Here is a 19,973-nt window from a genome sequence, read left to right on the forward strand (position 1 = left end):
AGTATAAACATTTTATAGTCCTTGGTACCTGCTGCCAAACTGCCACTCAGAAAGGCTGTGCCTGCCCATGCTCCTGCTGCACGGGTGCCACCCTGGAGGTGGGGGAGCTCTGTTCTGTTGGTGGAGATAGAGTATGCATTGTGTTTTAATTTGTATTTCTCTGATTATGTATTTTTAATCATTTGCATCCTTCTGTGAATTTCCTGTTACCTTGCACATTTTTCTGTTAGGATTTTAATGCATTAGGATTCTATTTTTGTTTTCTTTTGAATTTGAGTTCTTGGTGGGCTTCTTAAGTCCCCTTGATTTAACAAATCGCAGTGTGCTGGTCCCACTCCCAGAGTTCCTGGATCAGCAGGGTTAGGGTAGTTCTGGGTTTCTAATAAGTTCCAGTTGAGGCTGACTGCTGTTGGTTTGGGACCGCACCTGAGAACCACTGCTAATTAATAGTCCCAGACATTTTATAATATGTCATTGTTTACAGAAGTGCTTAGTATATCTCATCCCATTTAATTCTTTTTTTTTTTTTTTTTTTTGAGATGAGGTCTCGCTCTTGTCCTCCTGACTGGAGTGCAGTGGCGCAATCTCGGCTCACTGCAATCTCCGCCTCCTAGGTTCAAGCAAGTCTCCTGCCTCAGCCTCCCAAGTAGCTGGGATTACAGGCAACTGCCACCACGCCCGGCTAATTTTTTCTGTTTTTACTAGAGACAGAGTTTCGCCATGTTGGCCAGGCTGTTCTCAAACTCCTGACCTCAGGTGATCCACCCACCTCGGCCTCCCAAAGTGCTGGGATTACAGGCGTGAACCACCGTGCCTGGACATTTTTTTTTTTTTTTTTGAGACAGAGTCTTGCTCTGTCACCCAGGCTGGAGTGCAATGGCACCATCTTGGCTCATTGCAACCTCTGCCTCCCGGGTTCAAGTGATTCTCCTGCCTTGGCCTCCCGAGTATCTGGGATTACAGGTGCCCACCACCACGCCCGGCTAATTTTTTTTATTTTTAGTAGAGACAGGGTTTTATCATCTTGGTCAGGCTGGTCTCAAACTCCTGACCTCAGGTGACCCACCTGCCTTGGCCTCTCAAAGTGTTGGAATTACAGGGGTGAGCCAGTGTGTCCAGCCTCGTTTAATTCTCATAACACTTTAGGTAGCTTATTTTATTTTATTTATTTATTTATTTTTTAGACGGAGTTTTGCTCTTGTTGCCCAGGCTGGAGTGCAATGGCACGACCTCAGCTCACTGCAACCTCTGCCTCCTGGGTTCAAGCGATTCTGCTGTCTCAGCCTCCTGAGTAGCTGGGCTTACAGGCGCCTGCCCCATGCCCAGCTAATTTTTGTATTTTTAGTAGAGACAGGGTCTCGCCATGTTGGTCAGGCTGATCTTGAACTCTTGACCTCAGGTGATCCACCCGCCTTGGCCTCCCAAAGTGCTGGGATTACAGGTGTGAGCCACGCGCCCAGCCTTGGTAGCTTATTTTTAAATTGCATTTGCTACAATTCTCCTGCCTCAGCCTCCCGAGTAGCTGGGACTACAGGTGCATACCGCCACGCCTGGCTAGTTTTTTGTATTTTAGTAGAGATGGAATTTCACTGTGTTGCCCAGGCTTGTTTCGAACTCCTGAGCTCAGGCAGTCTGCCCGCCTCAGCCTCCCAAAGTGCTAGGATTGCAGGCGTGAGCCACCGCACCTGGCCACTACTTTTTGGAACTCTATTTTGTACTTGCCGACTTTCACAAAAAGTTTGAGGCAGCTTACAATAGCATGTAATAGGATGAAAAAAGAAACAACAGTATATTAATACTTGGCCAGAATTAGTGTGCTTCAGAGGTTCTAGAAGCCTTATTAGTCTTTCTCACGTTCTGCAGGGCAAAGCCTTGCCAGGCAGTTACTACTACTCAATTGAGAAAGATGTATACTAAGTCTCAAAAGCAAATACTTGTTTTCAGTCATATCAGTAGTGAGTAGCATGCTTAAATTGAGAGTTCCTGGTTCTGGGGTGTTGCTGTTGTACTCCAATCAAGAAAGATTCTTCATTCCTCCATACTGAATAAAATGGAGGCAGATTGGGTACCAAATTCAGACACGGCAATATATTTACTTTTGTTTGCTGTTTTTTAAAAGGCTTTTTCAGTATACGTGTAGCATATCATCTTATAGCAAGACTGTGCCAATAGATCACATACTTGCTTTATAGATGGGAAGGCTGGGACTGCGTGAGGTCACTTAATGTACCCAAAGCTGTGTAGCCATTAACTGGCAGAACCCAAGCTCAGACACTGGAATTAATTCTGTCTGATACCAAATGCAAGCTCGGTCCATTAGTCCAGATTGTTGCACTTACTCTGTGCTGGCCAACTGGCATAGGCATGACAACACTGTAGTGTGGGGCATTATCTTCCCAGTGGCCTAGATGGGAAGGTCAAGTTTGGAAGCTAGTTGGGTCTGATTCCAGAGTTCACCTTGCCAGTCTGTTTATTGATGGATTTCCTTCCAGTGTTTTTTCCCCCACCCATAAGCTTGTGGTTTTTCTTTCTTTCTTTTTTTTTTTTTTTTGAGACAGAGTCTTGCTCTGTTGCCCAGGCTGGAGTGCAGTGGCGTGATCTCAGCTCACTGCAAGCTCCACCTCCCGGGTTCATGCCATTCTCCTGCCTCAGCCTCCCGAGTAGCTGGTACTACAGGCGCCCGCCCCCACACCTGGCTAATTTTTTGTATTCTTAGTAGAGACGGGGTTTCACCATGTTGGCCAGGCTGGTCTTGGTCTCCTGACCTCGTGATCCGCCCGCCTCAGCCTCCCAAAGTGTTGGGATTACAGGCGTGAGCCACCGTGCCTGGCCTCTTAAATAGTTTAAGCTTAACTTTTTTTTTCTGTAGTTGAAAATTACATTTAAAAAAGCTGTAATGAGGCGGGGCGCGGTGACTCACACCTGTAATCCCAGCACTTTGGGAGGCCGAGGCGAGTGGATCACAAAGTCAGGAGTTTGAAACCAGCCTGGCCAACATGGTGAAACCTCGTCTCTACTAAAAATACAAAAATTAGCCAGGCGTGGTGGCAGATGCCTATAATCCCAGCTACTCGGGAGGCTGAGGCAGAGAATTGCTTGAACCCAGGAGGCGGAGATTGCAGTGAGCCAAGATGATGCCACCGCACTCCAGCCTGTGCAACAGAGTGAGACTCCGTCTCAGAAAAAAAAAAAAAAAAGCTGTAGTGATCTACATCTGAAACACTTATCTAAAACACTTAATGTGTGTTTTTCCATTTAGGGATCAGAATAAATACAAAGATGCAGCTAACCTACTGAATGATGCCTTGGCTATTCGTGAGAAAACTTTGGGCAAAGATCATCCTGCGGTTTGTATATCAAGTTCTTTCATTCTTTTTATATTTTATTTTCGCCGTGTATTTCTTTTATCCAACTCATTTTACCATTAAACTCAACAGGGAAAGTTTAAGCACTGCCTTTTCGCTAGATGGTGCAGGTAGGAAGTCCTCACTTACTCAGTGCTAGTGATAGGCCAGAGCACATCTAATTTGTTTATGACCCCTCCTCACATGGATCACCAACTATTTTTTGATTGTAAATCAAATTGCATGTCCTTCTAGAAATTTTTTTCTGAATAATTACATTGTCTTCATTAAAATCTGGTCAGATTTGCATATGAATCTGTTTTGGTTGGCTTTGTGGCTTCCAGGGAAATTTTTTAAAAGTCGGTATTATGTTTTTGACGTTGATGTGTTTAATTTTAGTATTCTGCAGTATTACTTTGTATAATCTATACTGTAGTGAATTGCGCTTTTCCTTTTAACTGAAGTCATAGTGTTCTATCCGACTAAGAATGCTTTACTGTATAGATTGAGTATAAATGAATATGTGGTGTATAAATGTACTGTATTTGGTTATCTTTTACCATTCTTAGTGGTTCTCTCCGTGTTGACAGGTGGCAGCGACTTTGAATAACCTTGCAGTCCTTTATGGTAAAAGAGGGAAGTACAAAGAAGCAGAGCCGTTGTGCAAAAGAGCTCTGGAAATCCGAGAAAAGGTACAAAAGAAGGGGGCAGTCGTCGTCTTTGAGATTTTTGTTTTGTGTGTGTGTGTGTGTGTGTGTGTGTGTGTGTGTGTTTTATTTATTTATTTTTTGAGACGAGTCTCGTTCTGTCACTGGGCTGGTGTGCGGTGGCGCGATCTCGGCTCACTGCAACCTCTACCTCCATGGTTCAAGTGGTTCTCCTGCCTCAGTCTTCCAAGTAGCTGGGACTACAGGCATGCAGCACCACGCCCAGCTAATTTTTGTATTTGTAGTAGAGATGGGGTTTCACCATGTTGGCCAGGATGTTCTCGATCTCTTGACCACCTGATCTGCCCACCTCAGCCTCCCAAAGTGCTAGGATTACAGGCATGAGCCACCATGCCCAGCCCTGTTTTTTGTGTTTTTAAAAATTTTTCAGTTTTAGGTTTTGAGAAATAACCACTGTGATGTGTTTTTAACTGACTGTTAGCTGGAAACAACTCATTTAATTAGCGAATAGCCCACAAAAAGCCAGATTGGCCCATACAAATCAGCATGGCTCATGCCTGTAATCCCAGCACTTTGGGAGGCCAAAGTGGGGGGATCACTTGAGCCTAGAAAGTTCAAGATCAGCTTGGGTAACATAGTGAGACCTCGTCTCTAAAGAAAAAAAAAAAGAAAAGAAGGTCCAGTTATGAAACATGTGCATTTAGAAAGGTGCAGTCCTGAGTCTGGTGCCGTCCAAGGTGGCCTAGAAGTGACTCTGATTGAAGACATGTCTAAGGACTAGAGATGGAAAGCCTGGGAGCATTGCATTTGACAGTGGAACATGTGCTTGTCATTAAGAAAACCATGATAGTTTTAAGATAAATTTACTGCCGGGCGCGGTGGCTTACGCCTGTAATCCCAGCACTTTGGGAGGCCAAGGCGGGCGGATCACAAGGTCAGGAGATCGAGACCACGGTGAAACCCCGTCTCTACTAAAAATACAAAAAATTAGCCAGGCGCTGTGGCAGGCGCCTGTAGTCCCAGCTAGTCAGGAGGCTGAGGCAGGAGAATGGTGTGAACCCGGGAGGCGGAGCTTGCAGTGAGCCGAGATTGCGCCACTGCACTCCAGTCTGGGGGAGAGAGCGAGACTCCGTCTCAAAAAAAAAAAAAAAAAAAAAAAAGATAACATTTACCAAATACGCTTTATGAAGCTGAAGAATGAAATAATTATTATTATAACTAAAGATTAACTCAGAGCTATAGATTGAGTCAATGTCATGTATATTTAATACCAGCTGCTACAGTTTATGGTAATTAGGTATTGAAAAAATATAACGTAACTTGTTCATTTCAGCAGTGCTCTGTATGACAGTCTCTTCAGATGTTACAGAGATTGAGGTATCAGGTCTGTCTGATGAGTAACCACAAATTGTTTTTTTTTTTTTCTCTGAGAGGGAGTCTTGCTCTGTCGCCCAGGCTGGAGTATAGGGGCACAATCTCGGCTCACTGCAGCCTCCGCCGCCCGGATTCCGGGGATTCTCCTGCCTCAGCCTCCTGGGTAGCTGGGATTACAGGCATGTGCCACCACGCCTGGCTAATTTTTGTATTTTTTAGTAGAGATGGGCTTTCACTATGTTGGCCAGGCTGAACTCAAACTCCTGACCTCAGGTGATCCGTCTGCTTCAGCCTCCCACAGTGCTGGGATTATAGGCATGAGCTACTGCGCCCAGCCACACAAATGGTATTTTAACTTGGTATTTTTAGTGATTATTTATCAATGATTCTTATCAGTTAATTTTGGGCCACATGGCAAGGAATTGGGGGAGAAAGAATGAAAAGGGGCTCCTTATCAGATTATACAGGTAACATTAAGCCCTCAATCTGCATGTTTCTGAAATAGAATGGTTGAATTTGGGGTGGGCTGGAGTTAAAGTCAGGGACAGCACAAAAGTACTAAATCAAGAATTAGGAACCATATAAGATGACCTGCCAAATTCATTCATATATTTACCCTTTCATTCATTTCGAGCCCCCTGCTTAGAGTTGGTGATTTACAGATCAGAGATGTAGTCCCTCCCACTAGGACACAGTCCACTGGACAGACTGAGGACCACAGAGGGCACAGCAGCGTCTAGAATAGAGAGCTCTGGGAAGACATGGAGTGCAGGTTCCTGCGGGCCACAGCCAGGGGATGTTGGGGATGGTTTCTCAGGGAAGGTTGGTGTTGGAACTGCACCTTGAATAATTGAGTTAAAAATGTCCTAGGCAGGGAGAGGTAGGGAATGCAGAAAGGAGTAGAGAGGCAGCTTACCTCCCTGCGGACCACATGTATAAAGGCACAAAGCAGACAGAACTCATCACTTGTTCAAGGTACTGAAGGAGGAGGTTAGTGTTCATTCATCCATCTGTGTGCCAGGCCCCTTTTTAGATGCAGGGATTACACTGGTGAAGAAAAGAGACAAAGAATTTGCACTCTTGGGGCTTACGTTGTAATAAAGAATATTCAAGGTAGTTCAGAGTAGTGATTCTTACAAAGAAAGAACAACCAGGTGATATGCCTGCGAGTTCACTAGGTGAGGTGGGGTGAGGGCTCCCTTAATTTGGTATAGGGAGGTCCCCTTTGAGGGGAACTGAAGAGAACCCTGAAGGATAAGTCATTGCTAGTGGGGAGGGCTAGGAGAAGAGTGTCCTGGGCAACTGGGACAGCTGTGGGCTCCTCCAGAACCTGGCGGTAAAACTCACATAGCCCTTACAAAGCCCATTTTCCTTATCTTCAAAATGTGCCTAATATGTACATTTGTACATAGTACAATAAATGTACATAAAATGTACCTACCATGAAGGATTACTGCAATAATTAATGCAGCTAAAGAAAATGAACACAGTTCCCTCCCTCCCCTCATAACTAAGAATTTGATAAATTCTGGTTATTTTGTTATTACATGGTGTGGGGAGCCAGTTAAGGATTTAAATCTGAAAGTGTAGCATAGTCGTGCTTATGTTGAGGAAGATCATAATGTGACAGTAGGGTGGAGAATGGATTGGATGGGAGCAGAACAAGTGTCTCTAATACACTGTTTTTTATTCCCAGGTTTTGGGGAAGGATCACCCCGATGTTGCCAAGCAGTTAAATAACTTGGCCTTACTGTGCCAGAACCAGGGCAAGTATGAAGAAGTAGAATATTATTATCAAAGAGCCCTCGAGATCTACCAGACAAAACTGGGACCTGATGACCCCAACGTGGCTAAGACAAAAAATAACCTGGTGTGTTGACTGGCATAGCATTAGGGAGGTGGCCAGGAGTGCTTTCTTCCCAAGCCCAAATACTTCTTTAACTGTAGATTAAAATTATGCTTTATTTACATCTGAAAGATAAGAAATATTTTATTTTATTTTAAGGCATCCTGCTATCTGAAACAAGGAAAGTTCAAGCAAGCGGAAACACTGTACAAAGAGATTCTCACTCGTGCACATGAAAGGGAGTTTGGTTCTGTAGATGGTAAGAAATATACTCCCGTCTCAAATGAATTTCGTTGTATAATGACTTGACTAATAATATACTAATGGTATTAGTTACTGTTTATTAAGCACTTAACTGTGTACATTATTAAGCTAAATAGTTTAAATGTGTGATTTTACTTGACTTTCACAGCAGTCCTGTGCAGCGGGTCAAACATTACCCCATTTTAAAAGCAAAGATACCACAGGCCAGGTGCGGTGGCTCATGTCTGTAATCCCAGCACTTTGGGAGGCCGAGGCAGGTGGATCACGAGGTCAGGAAATCGAGACCATCCTGGCCAACATCGCAAAACCCCATCTCTACTAAAAATACAAAAAATTAGCTGGGCGTGGTGGTGGGTGCCTGTACTGTAGTCCCAGCTACTCGGGAGGCTGAGGCAGGAGAATGGCATGAACCCGGGAGGCGGAGCTTGCAGTGAGCCAAGATCGCACCACTGCACTCCAGCCTGGGCAACAGAGCGAGACTCTGTCTCAAAAAAAAAAAAAAAAAAGCAGCAGCAGCAAGGACGCCACAGACTAAGTGACTTGCGTGAGGCCCTGTAACTGAGAAGCAGTTAGACTGGGATTGCAGTGCCCAGAGCCCATAACATGTCCTCATTGCAGAGACCTACACAGTTCACACAGAAATGGAGACGGGAGCATCACCCACATCCATCTTCATGTCCTCGCTGCAGAGACCTGCCCAATTCATGCAGAAATGGAAAGAGGAGAATCACCCAAATCCATCTTTTCACATTTTTAATGTCTTTCCTTCCTTCTGTGCCTTTGGTTTACAGATTTCAAACCATACCGTCCATATCATCATGTATACTGCTTATTTTCTTTACATTTTTAGTGTGAGTACCTTTCAGTCATAAAAATATTTTCATAAACATGATTTTTAAGATGGCTTTTTCCCCCATGGCATGGGTCTGTTCATTGTCTAGAAACTTGGGTGAGTGTTCCGAGAAGATGACTTAAAATGATTATTGATTTGTATGCTTGCTTGCTTTCTTTCTTTTTTTTCTTTTTGAGGCGGAATTTCGCTCTTGTTGCCCAGGCTGGAGTGCAGTGGCATGATCTCAGCTGACTGCAACCTCCGCCTCCTGGATTCAAGTGATTCTCCTGCCTCAGCCTCCCGAGTAGCCGGGATTACAGGCGCACATCACCACGCCTGGCTAATTTTTGTATTTTTAGTAGAGACAAGTTTCACCATGTTAGGCTGGTCTCGAACTCTTGACCTCAGGTGATCCTCCTGCCTCAGTCCCCCAAAGTGCTGGGATTACAGGTGTGAGCCACTGCGCCCAGCCTTGATTTATATCTTTTCTACTTTTGCTACCAACATCTTACTACTTTTTCTTAGACTATTGTTTAATGCTTTTGTTTAGTGCTCACATTCTGAATACTCCCTTGTGCTACTTGAGCAGCTAACATTTTAGCGGTTACATTACAGGGTCCTAGCATTTGTTGGGATGTCTTGACAGTTGATCACCTGTCTCAGAACATTGATTCTGCACCCTGTGTCTTAACCTGTTGCTTGGTGTCCAGCTCTGTCTTCCATAGACTTTTTCCTGCAGTGTGAACTTAATCTGTCCATGCTGTAAGTAGTATTATCTAACAAGGATCGTATAAAAAAGAAAACAGGCTGGGTGTGGTGGCTCACGCCTGTAATCCTAACACTTAGGGAGGCTGAGGCAGGTGGATCACTTGAAGTCAGGAGTTTGAGACCAGCCTGGCCAACATGGCGAAACCCCATCTCTACTAAAAATACAAAAAAATTAGCTGGGCGTGGTGGCGGGTGCCTATAATCCCAGCTACTTCAGAGGCTGAGGCAGGAGAGTCGCTTGAACCCAGGAGGTGGAGGTTGCAGTGAGGCGAGAGCACACCACTGCACTCCAGCCTGGGCAACAGAGTGAGACTCCATCTTAAAAAAAAAAAAAAAAAAAGCAGCCACCGAGGCTTAATGACTTCTGTTTTACTTAGCAGGCTCTGTTATCCTTCATTTATAGTACAAGTTAAGTATCCATTACCCAAAGTGCTCCAACATTTGAAACTTTTCGAGTGCTGACTTGACACTCAAAAGGAAATTCCCCTTAGAGCAGTTCAGATTTTGGAGTTTTGGATTAGCGATGCTCAACCTGTATGCTGTGTTTTCTTCCCTAGATGAAAATAAACCCATCTGGATGCATGCTGAAGAAAGAGAAGAATGCAAAGTAAGAATGTATTATTTTGAGATTTTCTAAATTGTATATCCTGCATTCAGGATAATTATTCATTTGAAATTATTTGTTGCAATTTAGGGAAAGCAAAAGGATGGGACGTCTTTTGGAGAGTATGGCGGCTGGTACAAAGCCTGCAAAGTTGATAGGTATGTCTGGAATCGCGTTTGGCTGGAAAAACTGAAAAGCAGGGGGAAGGTAATTGTGTTCTACAGGGCAGCTTATAAATGACCGATGTATAGTGTTCCTTAAGTGCACAGTCCCATGTTTTTCCCAAATTCCAATGTAAAAAACCCCACTAACTTTGTAAATGAGATCATTTACATGTATAAAACCCACCATCATATTAGGCTGGTGCAAAGGTAATTGCCTTACTTTTACATTTAATGGTAGAAACCATACAGTAAATTCATGACAAGCGTGCCAGCGGGCCTGGGAAGGCCAGCCCCTCACACACAGCACTGGAGACACAGATCCACACACACTTCTTTTCCTCATGGCCCATGGGGCCTTGTCCTCTGCAGAGGGAAGTGTAGGCCCCTCCATGGCCAGCCCTAGAGCCTTGCCTTTTGAGCCTGAGCCTGTGCCGACTGCCGTCTGTGATGGCTGCCATACCTGGGTCCAGGTGGCCCACCTGTTTTACTGCCTTTCCGTTCTTTTTTTTTTTTTGAGACGGAGTTTCGTTGTTGTCACCCAGGCTGGAGTGCAATGGCGCGATCTTGGCTTACTGCAACCTCCACCTCCCAGGTTCAAGCGATTCTCCTGCCTCAGCCTCCTGAGTAGCTGGGACTACAGGCGCCCGCCACCATGCCCGGCTAATTTTTGTATTTTTAGTAGGGACAGAGTTTCACCATGTTGGCCAGGGTGGTTTTGAACTCCTGACCTCAGGTGATCCACCCACCTTGGCCTCCCAGAGTGCTGGGATTATAGGCGTGAGCCACCGTGTCTTTCCACTCTTAACTTTCCTCATCCTTTGAGACTCAGCCTACCATTCATCTATTTTCAGAAAACTCTAGGAACCCTCTCCAGGGCTCCCATAACACTTACCATAGATTACTTGTTTCAGAGACATAGAAAATAGCTTATTTCTGTACCCAAAATGCCTATTGTAAGAAAGTGAACAGAAATCTCTCGAAGTACTTATCTATGCTAAAATGAATCTAGGTTTATTTATAATTTTTTTTAATAAGTCTGCTCTATCAAGAATGCAGAAACATCAAGCCTAATGATACAGTTTGAAAAATAAAAAAGAACACAGAAACACAGCCGTCCTCTCGGCCATCTGCTTATTGCTTCCCTGGTACATGAAGCATTTATCCTCTGCCCTCACACCCCGCTGATAGGGAGGGTCTGCTTTGCTCTCTTCTCCCCTGTACTTGAGGGAGACGGGAGCACGTGAGCAGCACATGCAGAGCACTGTTTGTCATTATTGCCAGTGCGGACCAAGGTGTCTCCAGGGAAAGCATGCTGATCACCACACAGACCTGGCCCAGAAGTTTCTGTTGACAGAGTGGCCAGTGGTCTGTGAGAGCCGCCTCAGCCTGGATGGAGTATGGTGTTGGCCTGGCCTGAGGGGGCTGTGTACAGGAAGGGCCAGGGTCATAGGAGGCAGAGCTACTTGAGAAGGAAGAACTCTTCATAATTTTACAGTTTCAAAAAAGTACAAGAGAAAGTTAAAATATAGTCAAGCCAAAACATAAGTCTGTCAGTCCTTTAGATTATGTGCTGTTGATAGTGGTTGTTCACAGCTTATATGTCACAGTTCTATATGTCATGTGCTTTCTTACAGTCCAACTGTTACAACCACTCTAAAAAACCTTGGGGCACTTTACAGACGCCAGGGCAAATTTGAAGCTGCAGAAACATTAGAAGAAGCTGCCATGAGGTCTCGTAAACAGGTCAGTCATACTTCTGTCCTTAACCGGCCCTTGGGAACTTTGAATTTAATGGTTCTCTTTTACATGACTTTTGTTGAAAACTTGATTTAGAAATAGAAAATGTTGATTATTTTAGTTTGAACAAATAAAGTTATATTGTTTAAAAGAGCATGAAGCCGGGCACAGTGGTTCACACCTGTAATCCCAGCACTTTGGGAGGCCAACGTGGGCAGATCACCTGAGGTCAGGAGTTCGAGACCAGCCTGGCCAACATGGTGAAACCCTGTCTCTACTAAAAATACAAAAATTAGCCTGCCGTGGTGTGGCACATGCCTGTAATCCTGTAATCCCAGCTACTTGGGAGGCTGAGACAGCAGAATCGCTTGAACCTGGGAGGTGGAGGCTGCAGTGAGCCGAGATCACGCCACTGCACTCCAGCCACCTGGGTGAGAGAATGAGACTCCGTCTCAATTGAAAAAAAAACAAAAAAAAGCAAAAAAAAAGCAAAAAAAAAAAAAAAAAAACAAAGGCGTGAGACTGGGCGCAGTGGCTCACACCTGAATCCCAGCACTTTGGGAGGCCAACGTGGGCAGATCACCTGTGGTCAGGAGTTTGAGACCAGCCTGGCTAGCATGGCAAAACCCCATCTCTACTAAAAATACTGTGCAGTGGCACAAGCCTGTAGTCCCAGCTACTCGGGAGGCTGAGGCAGGAGAGTTGCTTGAACTCAGGAGGCAGACGTTGCAGTGAGCCAAGATCACGCGGTGCACTGCACTCCAGCCTGGGCAACAGACCGAGACTCCGTCTCAAAAAGTAAATTAAAATAAAATAAAATAAAATAACATGAATATGACCCCAAAAGCGTGAACAGCAAAATAAAAACTAGGTAACTAGATCTGTTGGATTCACCAAAGTTAAAAACTATTGTGCATCTAAGGACATCATCAAGAAAGTGAAAGGGGCTGGGCGTGGTGGTGAGCACCTGTAATTCCTGCACTTTGGCAGACTGAGGTGGGGGGAATCCCTTGAGCTCAGGAGTTCGAAACCAGCCTGGGCAACATAGTGATACTATGTCTCTACAAAATTTTTTTTTAAAAATTAGCCAAGTGTGTTGGCCCATGCCTGTGGTCCCAGCTATTTGGTAGTCTGAGGTGGGAGGATCGCTTGAACCCGGGAGGTGGAGGTTACAGTGAGCTTAGATGATACCACTGCACTCCAGTCTGGGCAACAGAGAGAGACCCTGTCTCAAAGGAAAAAAAGAAAAAGAAAAAGTGAAAGGACACCCATGCAATGGGGGAAGATATTTGCAAATGATGTATCTCATAAGGTTTTGGTATCCAGAAAAAAAGTCAACCCAATTAAAAAATGAGCACAGGATCTGAATAGACATTTTACTGAAGATGATAGACAGATGGCCAGCAATCACATGAAAAGACACTCAACATCTTTAGTCATTATAGAAATAGTAACTGAAATCACAGCGAGATACTACCTCATCCCCACTAGACTGGCTATAATAAAAAAGAGAACAAATGGAAAATAACAGGTGTTGGTGAGGATGTGGAGAGGCTGGAACCCTCATGTCTTCTTGCTGGTGGGAATGTAAAATGGTGCAGGCACTGGAGAAGTTTGATGGCTTATCTAAAAGTTAAACTTAGAAAACCACATGACCCAGCTGTTCCAGTCCTAGATATAGACACAGAATGATTGAACATGGACACACACCCTGTGCAACCCAAGCCCCGTCACTGTTCCCCTAAGGGGTCCTTTGTGTTTCTCTCCAGTTTCCCGCCTCCACCCTCACCCGCTCCAAGGAACCACTGTTCCAGTTTTTTTCCCTCCAGTGATTAAGAACTGGTATTTTGTTTTCTAGCCAAGTATCTCAGAAATACTTAAGAAAATCTGAAGTGCTAATGGGTCCAACCATTTTCCCTTGCCTGGCTCACAGGGTCTTGACAATGTTCACAAACAGAGGGTGGCGGAAGTGCTCAATGACCCTGAGAACATGGAGAAGCGCAGGAGCCGTGAGAGCCTCAACGTGGACGTGGTCAAGTACGAGAGTGGCCCTGACGGAGGGGAGGAAGTGAGTATGAGCGTAGAGTGGAACGGGGTAAGTACAGTACACAGCGGGCACGTGCTCCGGGAGGCGCCCCCACGTGGTGCCTGCCAGGCCTTCCTCCTGTCTCATGTGCTAGACCTTCTGCTTTTGTCAAATTAAGTGCCAATTAAGCTTTCTGTAAGTTCTTTACTTCTGCTAATACTTAAGTCTGTTATTTGTTTAAAGTGGTAATTTTCTTCTCAGGAATCCATGAAAGCTGTTTGGCTTAACTTTGAGCACTTAAATGCTGATTGAGTGTCCTGGCTATTTAAAGCATGATCCCTATCTGGTTTCATTTTAATATCAGGATCAGTGTGGCAGGTAACTAACTCGCTTCTTTAACTCACCCATTTCATTGCTAACTCCAGTGCTCCTAATTTCACTGACCAGGCTGCTCTAGATTTTGTTAGAATGAGTTGAAATGCTTTAAAGGGAGATGCTGTGTAAGTAGAATTTGTTTTTAGAAAACGGGTCAGAACCAAGAGCTTAGGTGGCTGCTCTCTTGATGTCCTGCCTCAGTCCTGAGCGTCCTGCATTTCACCTGAGAGGGTGTCCAGATCTTTGGGGCTCTTCATGGTTGCCAGCCCCCATGTGCCTGAGAGGCTGCACAGGCCCCTCTAGGTTTTACTGGTTTGCCCCTGGAAATTCCTCACCACTGCTGTTTATCCAGTGGTTGCCAAAGACCGTGTGGCCTTCTGGACATTTTTTCTCCAGTGAATTTTTTAGCACATGGATTTTTTTTAAATACACAAGCTGGTGTCTTTGGTATTTTGCTTTTGTCAGGGAGAGTTGAAGGCGGCATTTGACTCATCTAGGGGCACAGTTGGTTTTTTGAAGTTGCCATAGTGCAGTTTGATTAGTTATAATTCTACACATGTTCTGCCAAATTGTAGTTTTGGGCTTTCTTATAATGTAAATCCTTTTATTCTTTAAGGATTTTCTATACCTATAGCAATTTGGTAGGAGCTAGCATTCTAAATAAATATTTTATAAAAAATGTTAGTAGCAAAATTTGAGGGAGAACATTCTCTTTGACTGTCTTTATCTGGCAGCTTTCTTGCTTTGGTTTTTTTTCTGTGCCAAGACAACCAATCAGCATCAGCTTTGCCCACTCAGCCCCAGTGGGGCAGTAGTCTAAAACTGAAATCCTGGCCCGCAGGCCTCCCTGTCGCCCGCATTCTGTCAGAACTGTGTACTGTACTCTTCTCTTGGTTGCTGTCGTACCTGCATGCTTCGTATAGAAGGGAAGTCCTTTATCTAGGCTCTAGGAGCCAGGGTGTAGATTGTGATACTCTTGAATGAAGTTCTGGAGGAGGTTTCTCTTGAGACAGTATTTCTAGGTCCATGTTGACATGAAATCATCTGATGATAAAATTGTGACAATTCAGAGCTCTGTCACCATCTTAAAGATGGACTCGGAGAGGAAGGAGAACTGCTCGTGTGCACTGCAGCTGGTTCATGTGCAGGTGTCCTCGTCACATGTCCACTGCAGCGGGTTCGAGTGCAGGTGTCCCCGTCAGGCCCGCGGGCTGGAAGTGTCGCTGCTGTGGATGAAGCAGCTGCCTCTCCGCGTGCCTGCTGATTTCCTCCCTCCACGCTTCCTTTCTCACTCTGGACACCTGATTACATACACGCTTCCTTTCTCACTCTGGACACCTGATTACATAGGCCGTGCGCAGGCTGTGTTTCCGGTGTGTCCCTTTCGTGAGCAATATACTTGGTAGCTCTGCAGCTTCGATGGAATTCATCCCAGGATGCGTTGGCTATGGGTGATCTACCAAAACAATCTGAGTTTTAAATTGTCCAGTGCAGTGGTTCCTAAACTCACTTTGCGCATGGAGGCAGCCCCGTCTTCAGATGGAGTCTTAGATAAAGTGAGTGAATTCACTGGGCGGGCCGGCTGAGGCTGCCTCAGAGTCTTCACAGGAAGACCTTGGCCCCCAACCCGATCTCCCCACAACTCTTAAGGTTCTGAGAAGGCAGAATGCTGAACTCGACCAACTTGTGATTTTCTTTTCTTCCTCCCGAGACAGAGTCTCGCTCTGTTGCCCAGGCTGGAGTGCAGTGGTGCTGTCTTGGCTCACTGCAACCTCTGCCTCCTGGTTCAAGCAATTCTCTTGCTTCAGCCTCCTGAGTAGCTCGAATTACAGGCGTACGCCACCATGCCTGGCTAATTGTTTTATTTTTAGTAGAGACGGGGTTTCACCATGTTAGCCAGGCTGGTCTCTTAACTCCTGACCTCGTGATCTGCCTGCCTCGGCCTCCCAAAGTGCTAGGATTATAGGCATAAACCACTGACTTATTTTTTAAAAGGTAGTGAGGGCAATATACACACAGGTATTAATTTTTAGTCAACTTTATTGAGGGATAATTAGAGACAATAAAAGGGGCCCATATTAAATGTTGTTTGATTTAGATATTAACACAGTGCAGGTCAGCACATTAGTTTGTCTTTATATGGATGTTAGAACAAAGTTTATCATGCTGTTTCTGTTTAAGTGAAGATTTCCCTGAGATTGCACAGCAAACTGTTACCACTGTAGTCACTTATTTGTGTACATCAAGATTTTTTTCAGTATTATGCAATTAAGTTAAAAAAGACAAATATATCAGGTGTTGTGGTAAATGTTAAGGCTATACCTTGCCGGGCGCGGTGGCTCACACCTGTAATCCCAGCACTTTGGGAGGCTGAGGTGGGTGGTCAGGAGATCGAGACTATCCTGGCTAACAAGGTGAAACCCCGTCTCTACTAAAAATACAAAAAATTAGCCAGGTGTGGTGGTGGGCGCCTGTGGTCCCAACTACTCGGGAGGCTGAGGCAGAAGAATGGCGTGAACCCGGGAGGCGGAGCTTACAGTGAGCTGAGATTGCGCCACTGCACTCCAGCCTGGGTGACAGAGCAAGACTCCGTCTCAAAAAAAAAAAAGACTATACCTGTGGCCGGGTGCCGTGGCTCATGCCTGTAATCCCACCACTTTGGGAGGCCAGGGCGGGTGGATCGCTTGAGGTCAGTAGTTTGAGACCAGCCTGGCCAACATGGGGAGACTCTGTCTCTACTAAAAATGCAAAAATTAGCCAGGCATGGTAGCAGGCGCCTGTAATCCCAGCTACTTCGGAGGCTGAGGCAGGGGAATTGAACCCTGGAGGCAGAGGTTGCAGTGAACCGAGATCGCGCCACTGCGCTCCAGCCTGGGTGACAGAGCAAGACTGTCTCAAAAAAACAACTATCCCTGTTACCTATAACTTCAGATTTCAAATTTTTGGATTTTATAAAGGTAGCTTTATTGTTCTTGTTTCGTTTATTAGAATAACTTGTTATATATTTATAGTGAGAAAATGTGATTTCAATTTTATTTATATTTTTATATATATATATATACACACACACACATACACACACACATATACATGTGTATATATATATATTTGAGACGGAGGTGACCCAGGCTGGAGTTAAGTGACGCAATCTCCGCTCACTGCTTTCCGGGTTCCGGCGATTCTCCTGCATCAGCCTAAAAGGCATTTTAATGCTTTTTAAAAGGTTGAAAACTACTACCATAGGGAAAAACATTGTGCTCCCTGTTGGGAAGTCATAGCTTCAGCAGAAGTGACTGCCAGGAATGAATGTGACAGCTTTTGATTAAGTTATAATAACCACATACACCAGATATTGGGCTCAGTTTTTCAAAATATTCATAAGTAACATTTAAAACAGAGTTATGTGGTCAAAGAAAGGACAAACTGATTAATGATAATCGTCCCCTGTGGGTCCTGGGCGTTGGTGTCACATAGAACTGAGAAGGAAAGCAGGTGGTGACAGATGCTGGTAATGTGCAGGGAGTGTCTGGATCGAGGTCTCGACCTGGTGCGTGGTTTGTCCAGGGAAGGACAGTTCTCTCCTTTAGGTACACACTGTAGGGACTGTGATTAAACTACTTGACAGCGGTACTTCTATGACCTCGTTTCGTGTGACACATGCAGATCTGGAAGCCGCTGTCACCGTGAGCCTCAGTTGGCTCTCTCTCATGGTCTTGCCTCTGAAAGTGCAGCTGCTTTGTGCACACAAATCCTTTTCTGGATAAAACTGGTCCTCTTACAACTGCTGTCCGTGTGGCTTCATGTTCATGGTGTGATGTGCATGTGTCAGCCACCAGCACCAGGTCCCTGTTGGAATGTGGGAGTCCCTCGGGCTGTTTCATCATTACCCAGTTGTCTTTACGGTGGTCCCATGAGACACACAGAGCCACCCCAGGTGGAGCCTGAGGAGACACACAGAGCCACCCCAGGTGGAGCCTGAGGTCCGCCTCCCAGCTGCACCACCTTTGTCTGTCTGCAGGTCACCAGCTCTGCTGGGGCCTTTTGAAGCAGCCTCTCTCCGTCTTGCCATTCTTTTCGCACTGCTCCCATGTTAAGATTTCTACACGTTTCAAATACACTAAATTCTTACCTAGGATTATTGGGGAATGGAATATATTGTTAGAAATAGATGGATTTTTATTTTTTAAAAATTACACTAAGGGCTGGGCACGGTGGTTCATGCCTGTAATCCCAGGGCTTTGGGAGGCCGAGGCAGGCGGATCACTTGAGGTCAGGAGTTCGAGACCAGCCTGGCCAACATGGTGAAAACTCCTCTGTACGAAAAAAACAAAAATCAGTCAGGCATGGTCGTGCATGCCTGTAATCCCAGCTACTCAGGAGGCTGAGGCAGGAAATTGCTTGAACCCAGTAGGTGGAGGCTGCATTGAGCCAAGATCATGCCACTGCACTCCAGCCTGGGCGACAGAGCCAGACTCTGTCTCAAATTACACTAGTAAGACAACTAGAATATGCCAAAAATAAATAAATGTAAAAAGCACCAAATTTTCTGAAATCCCACTGTATATAGATAATAATGATGACTGCATATTTTTAAACTGTGAACACATTATCCTTTTAATCCTGCTCAGATAACCCACTTTTGTAATGTGAATATTCTTTCCCAGCAATATAAAGAGGTAGACAGTTTCTTAAGCTGTTAGAATGCAGTGAATCCTCCCAGGCCCTGAAGTCCAGTTGAAAGGAAGTCTGCCTGGGCCAGGGCAGCCGCCGGCCTTCCCCCTGGTTCTCACAGCCAAGGTCCTCAGGTGGCGTGAACCCAGGAGGCGGAGCTTGCAGTGAGGCAAGATCAGGCCACTGCACTCCAGCCTGGGCGACTGACCCAGAGTGGGGCAGACCCGCTCCATTGCCAACTCCAGGTGCTGGTCTGGGTCTGCAGAGGCTCAGGGAGGAGGAGGCAGCTGGGCCGGACCCCAATTCTGGGACTCCTGGGCCCATTGCCCAGCTATCAGTTGTCAGCTTGCTACTCCAGCAGCTGCAGAGTGGGGAGAGAGAGAGAGCATGAGTGAGCGTGTGTGTGTGTCACATGAAATACTTTTGAATCTGAGTGAAATGAATCTTCTGTGCTCTGCCAAGTATTTAGTTCAGGTGTATTATCATAACACTACTGTAGTGTAGCACTGAGTTTTGAAATGAACAGCAAGGGCTGCACTGTTGATGACGCTGTGTTAGCATTTTAGCATCCTTTTTCTAAAGAGCAGCAAAAACTTATGTTTTCTTGTCCTCCCAACATTTTTGAGGTGTTGGTAACAAGTGTTATTTTTCCATTTTAAAGATGAGAAAAATGAAGCTCGGGCTGGTTAAATGACTTGCTCAGCGTCCCATGGTGAGTCCGAGCGGGCGGGGCGCAGGCCCTGCCGTCTGGTGCTTCTGTCGAGACGTCGGCTTTCCAATCTGGCAGGACCCAGGACGCATTGCTGCCTGTGGAAATTAATTTTCTTTTGGATTATCAACTGCATGTTTAAAATGGGCTGTAGACTTTTAAAGTCCGTGGTTTCCTAAAGTTTCTGAAATGTCTAAAATGTGTTTTTAAGAGAATGAAAGTCATACCTGTAGCCTTTATTTTGGTCCCTATGTTTCTCATTGCATAATCTCCTTATGTACAGTTACTTGTAAAGCCTTTTACACTAAGTGTCAAGGAGATTTCTAATACATTGCCAATCTTTACTCTTAAAGTGTTGAAATTTACTTTGCTGACCATTGGGAATGGACCAGTCTGAATTCTATGAAATGCACCATGAGGCCCAGCACCTGCTTTATGCTGGGCTGGTAGAAGCAGGCAGAAGGTCATCCCAGTCCTAAAGCCACTCAGAAGGCTGCTGAGACTTGTGACCTAGAAATACTGTAAGCCAGGCTGCACCATGCAGAGCCTGCTGCCTTTCCTCGCCGCGGTTTCACGTGGGTTTTCTCTCTC

At 45.3% G+C, this 19,973-nt stretch overlaps 1 protein-coding gene and 1 long non-coding RNA gene across 15 annotated transcripts in view; one reads left to right on the forward strand and one right to left on the reverse strand.

Moving 5' to 3' along the window:
• KLC1 (kinesin light chain 1) overlaps positions 1 to 19,973 on the forward strand; it is a 71,173-nt gene that overhangs the window by 36,091 nt on the left and 15,109 nt on the right. For 6 of the 14 annotated variants that reach the window (XM_025391432.1, XM_025391434.1, XM_025391427.1 and 3 more), the window contains exons 6-13: positions 3,260 to 3,347; positions 3,935 to 4,036; positions 7,083 to 7,256; positions 7,392 to 7,491; positions 9,654 to 9,703; positions 9,791 to 9,858; positions 11,499 to 11,607; positions 13,535 to 13,696. In XM_025391432.1, the coding sequence (XP_025247217.1) occupies positions 3,260 to 3,347; positions 3,935 to 4,036; positions 7,083 to 7,256; positions 7,392 to 7,491; positions 9,654 to 9,703; positions 9,791 to 9,858; positions 11,499 to 11,607; positions 13,535 to 13,696 (853 nt within the window). Of the gene's footprint in view, positions 1 to 3,259; positions 3,348 to 3,934; positions 4,037 to 7,082; positions 7,257 to 7,391; positions 7,492 to 9,653; positions 9,704 to 9,790; positions 9,859 to 11,498; positions 11,608 to 13,534; positions 13,697 to 19,334; positions 19,386 to 19,973 lie in introns of all 14 variants that reach the window. The other 8 variants (XM_025391433.1, XM_025391436.1, XM_025391430.1 and 5 more) reach the window with 4 other exon arrangements.
• Positions 14,429 to 15,730, reverse strand: LOC112628540. The gene is made up of 2 exons (XR_003120440.1): positions 15,341 to 15,730; positions 14,429 to 15,303 (listed from the first exon to the last, which is right to left on the reverse strand). It is a non-coding gene; the product is annotated as an uncharacterized LOC112628540 (long non-coding RNA).

Source organism: Theropithecus gelada, chromosome 7b (assembly GCF_003255815.1).
Source record: "Theropithecus gelada isolate Dixy chromosome 7b, Tgel_1.0, whole genome shotgun sequence".
In the NCBI taxonomy this organism is placed as follows: Eukaryota; Metazoa; Chordata; class Mammalia; order Primates; family Cercopithecidae; genus Theropithecus; species Theropithecus gelada.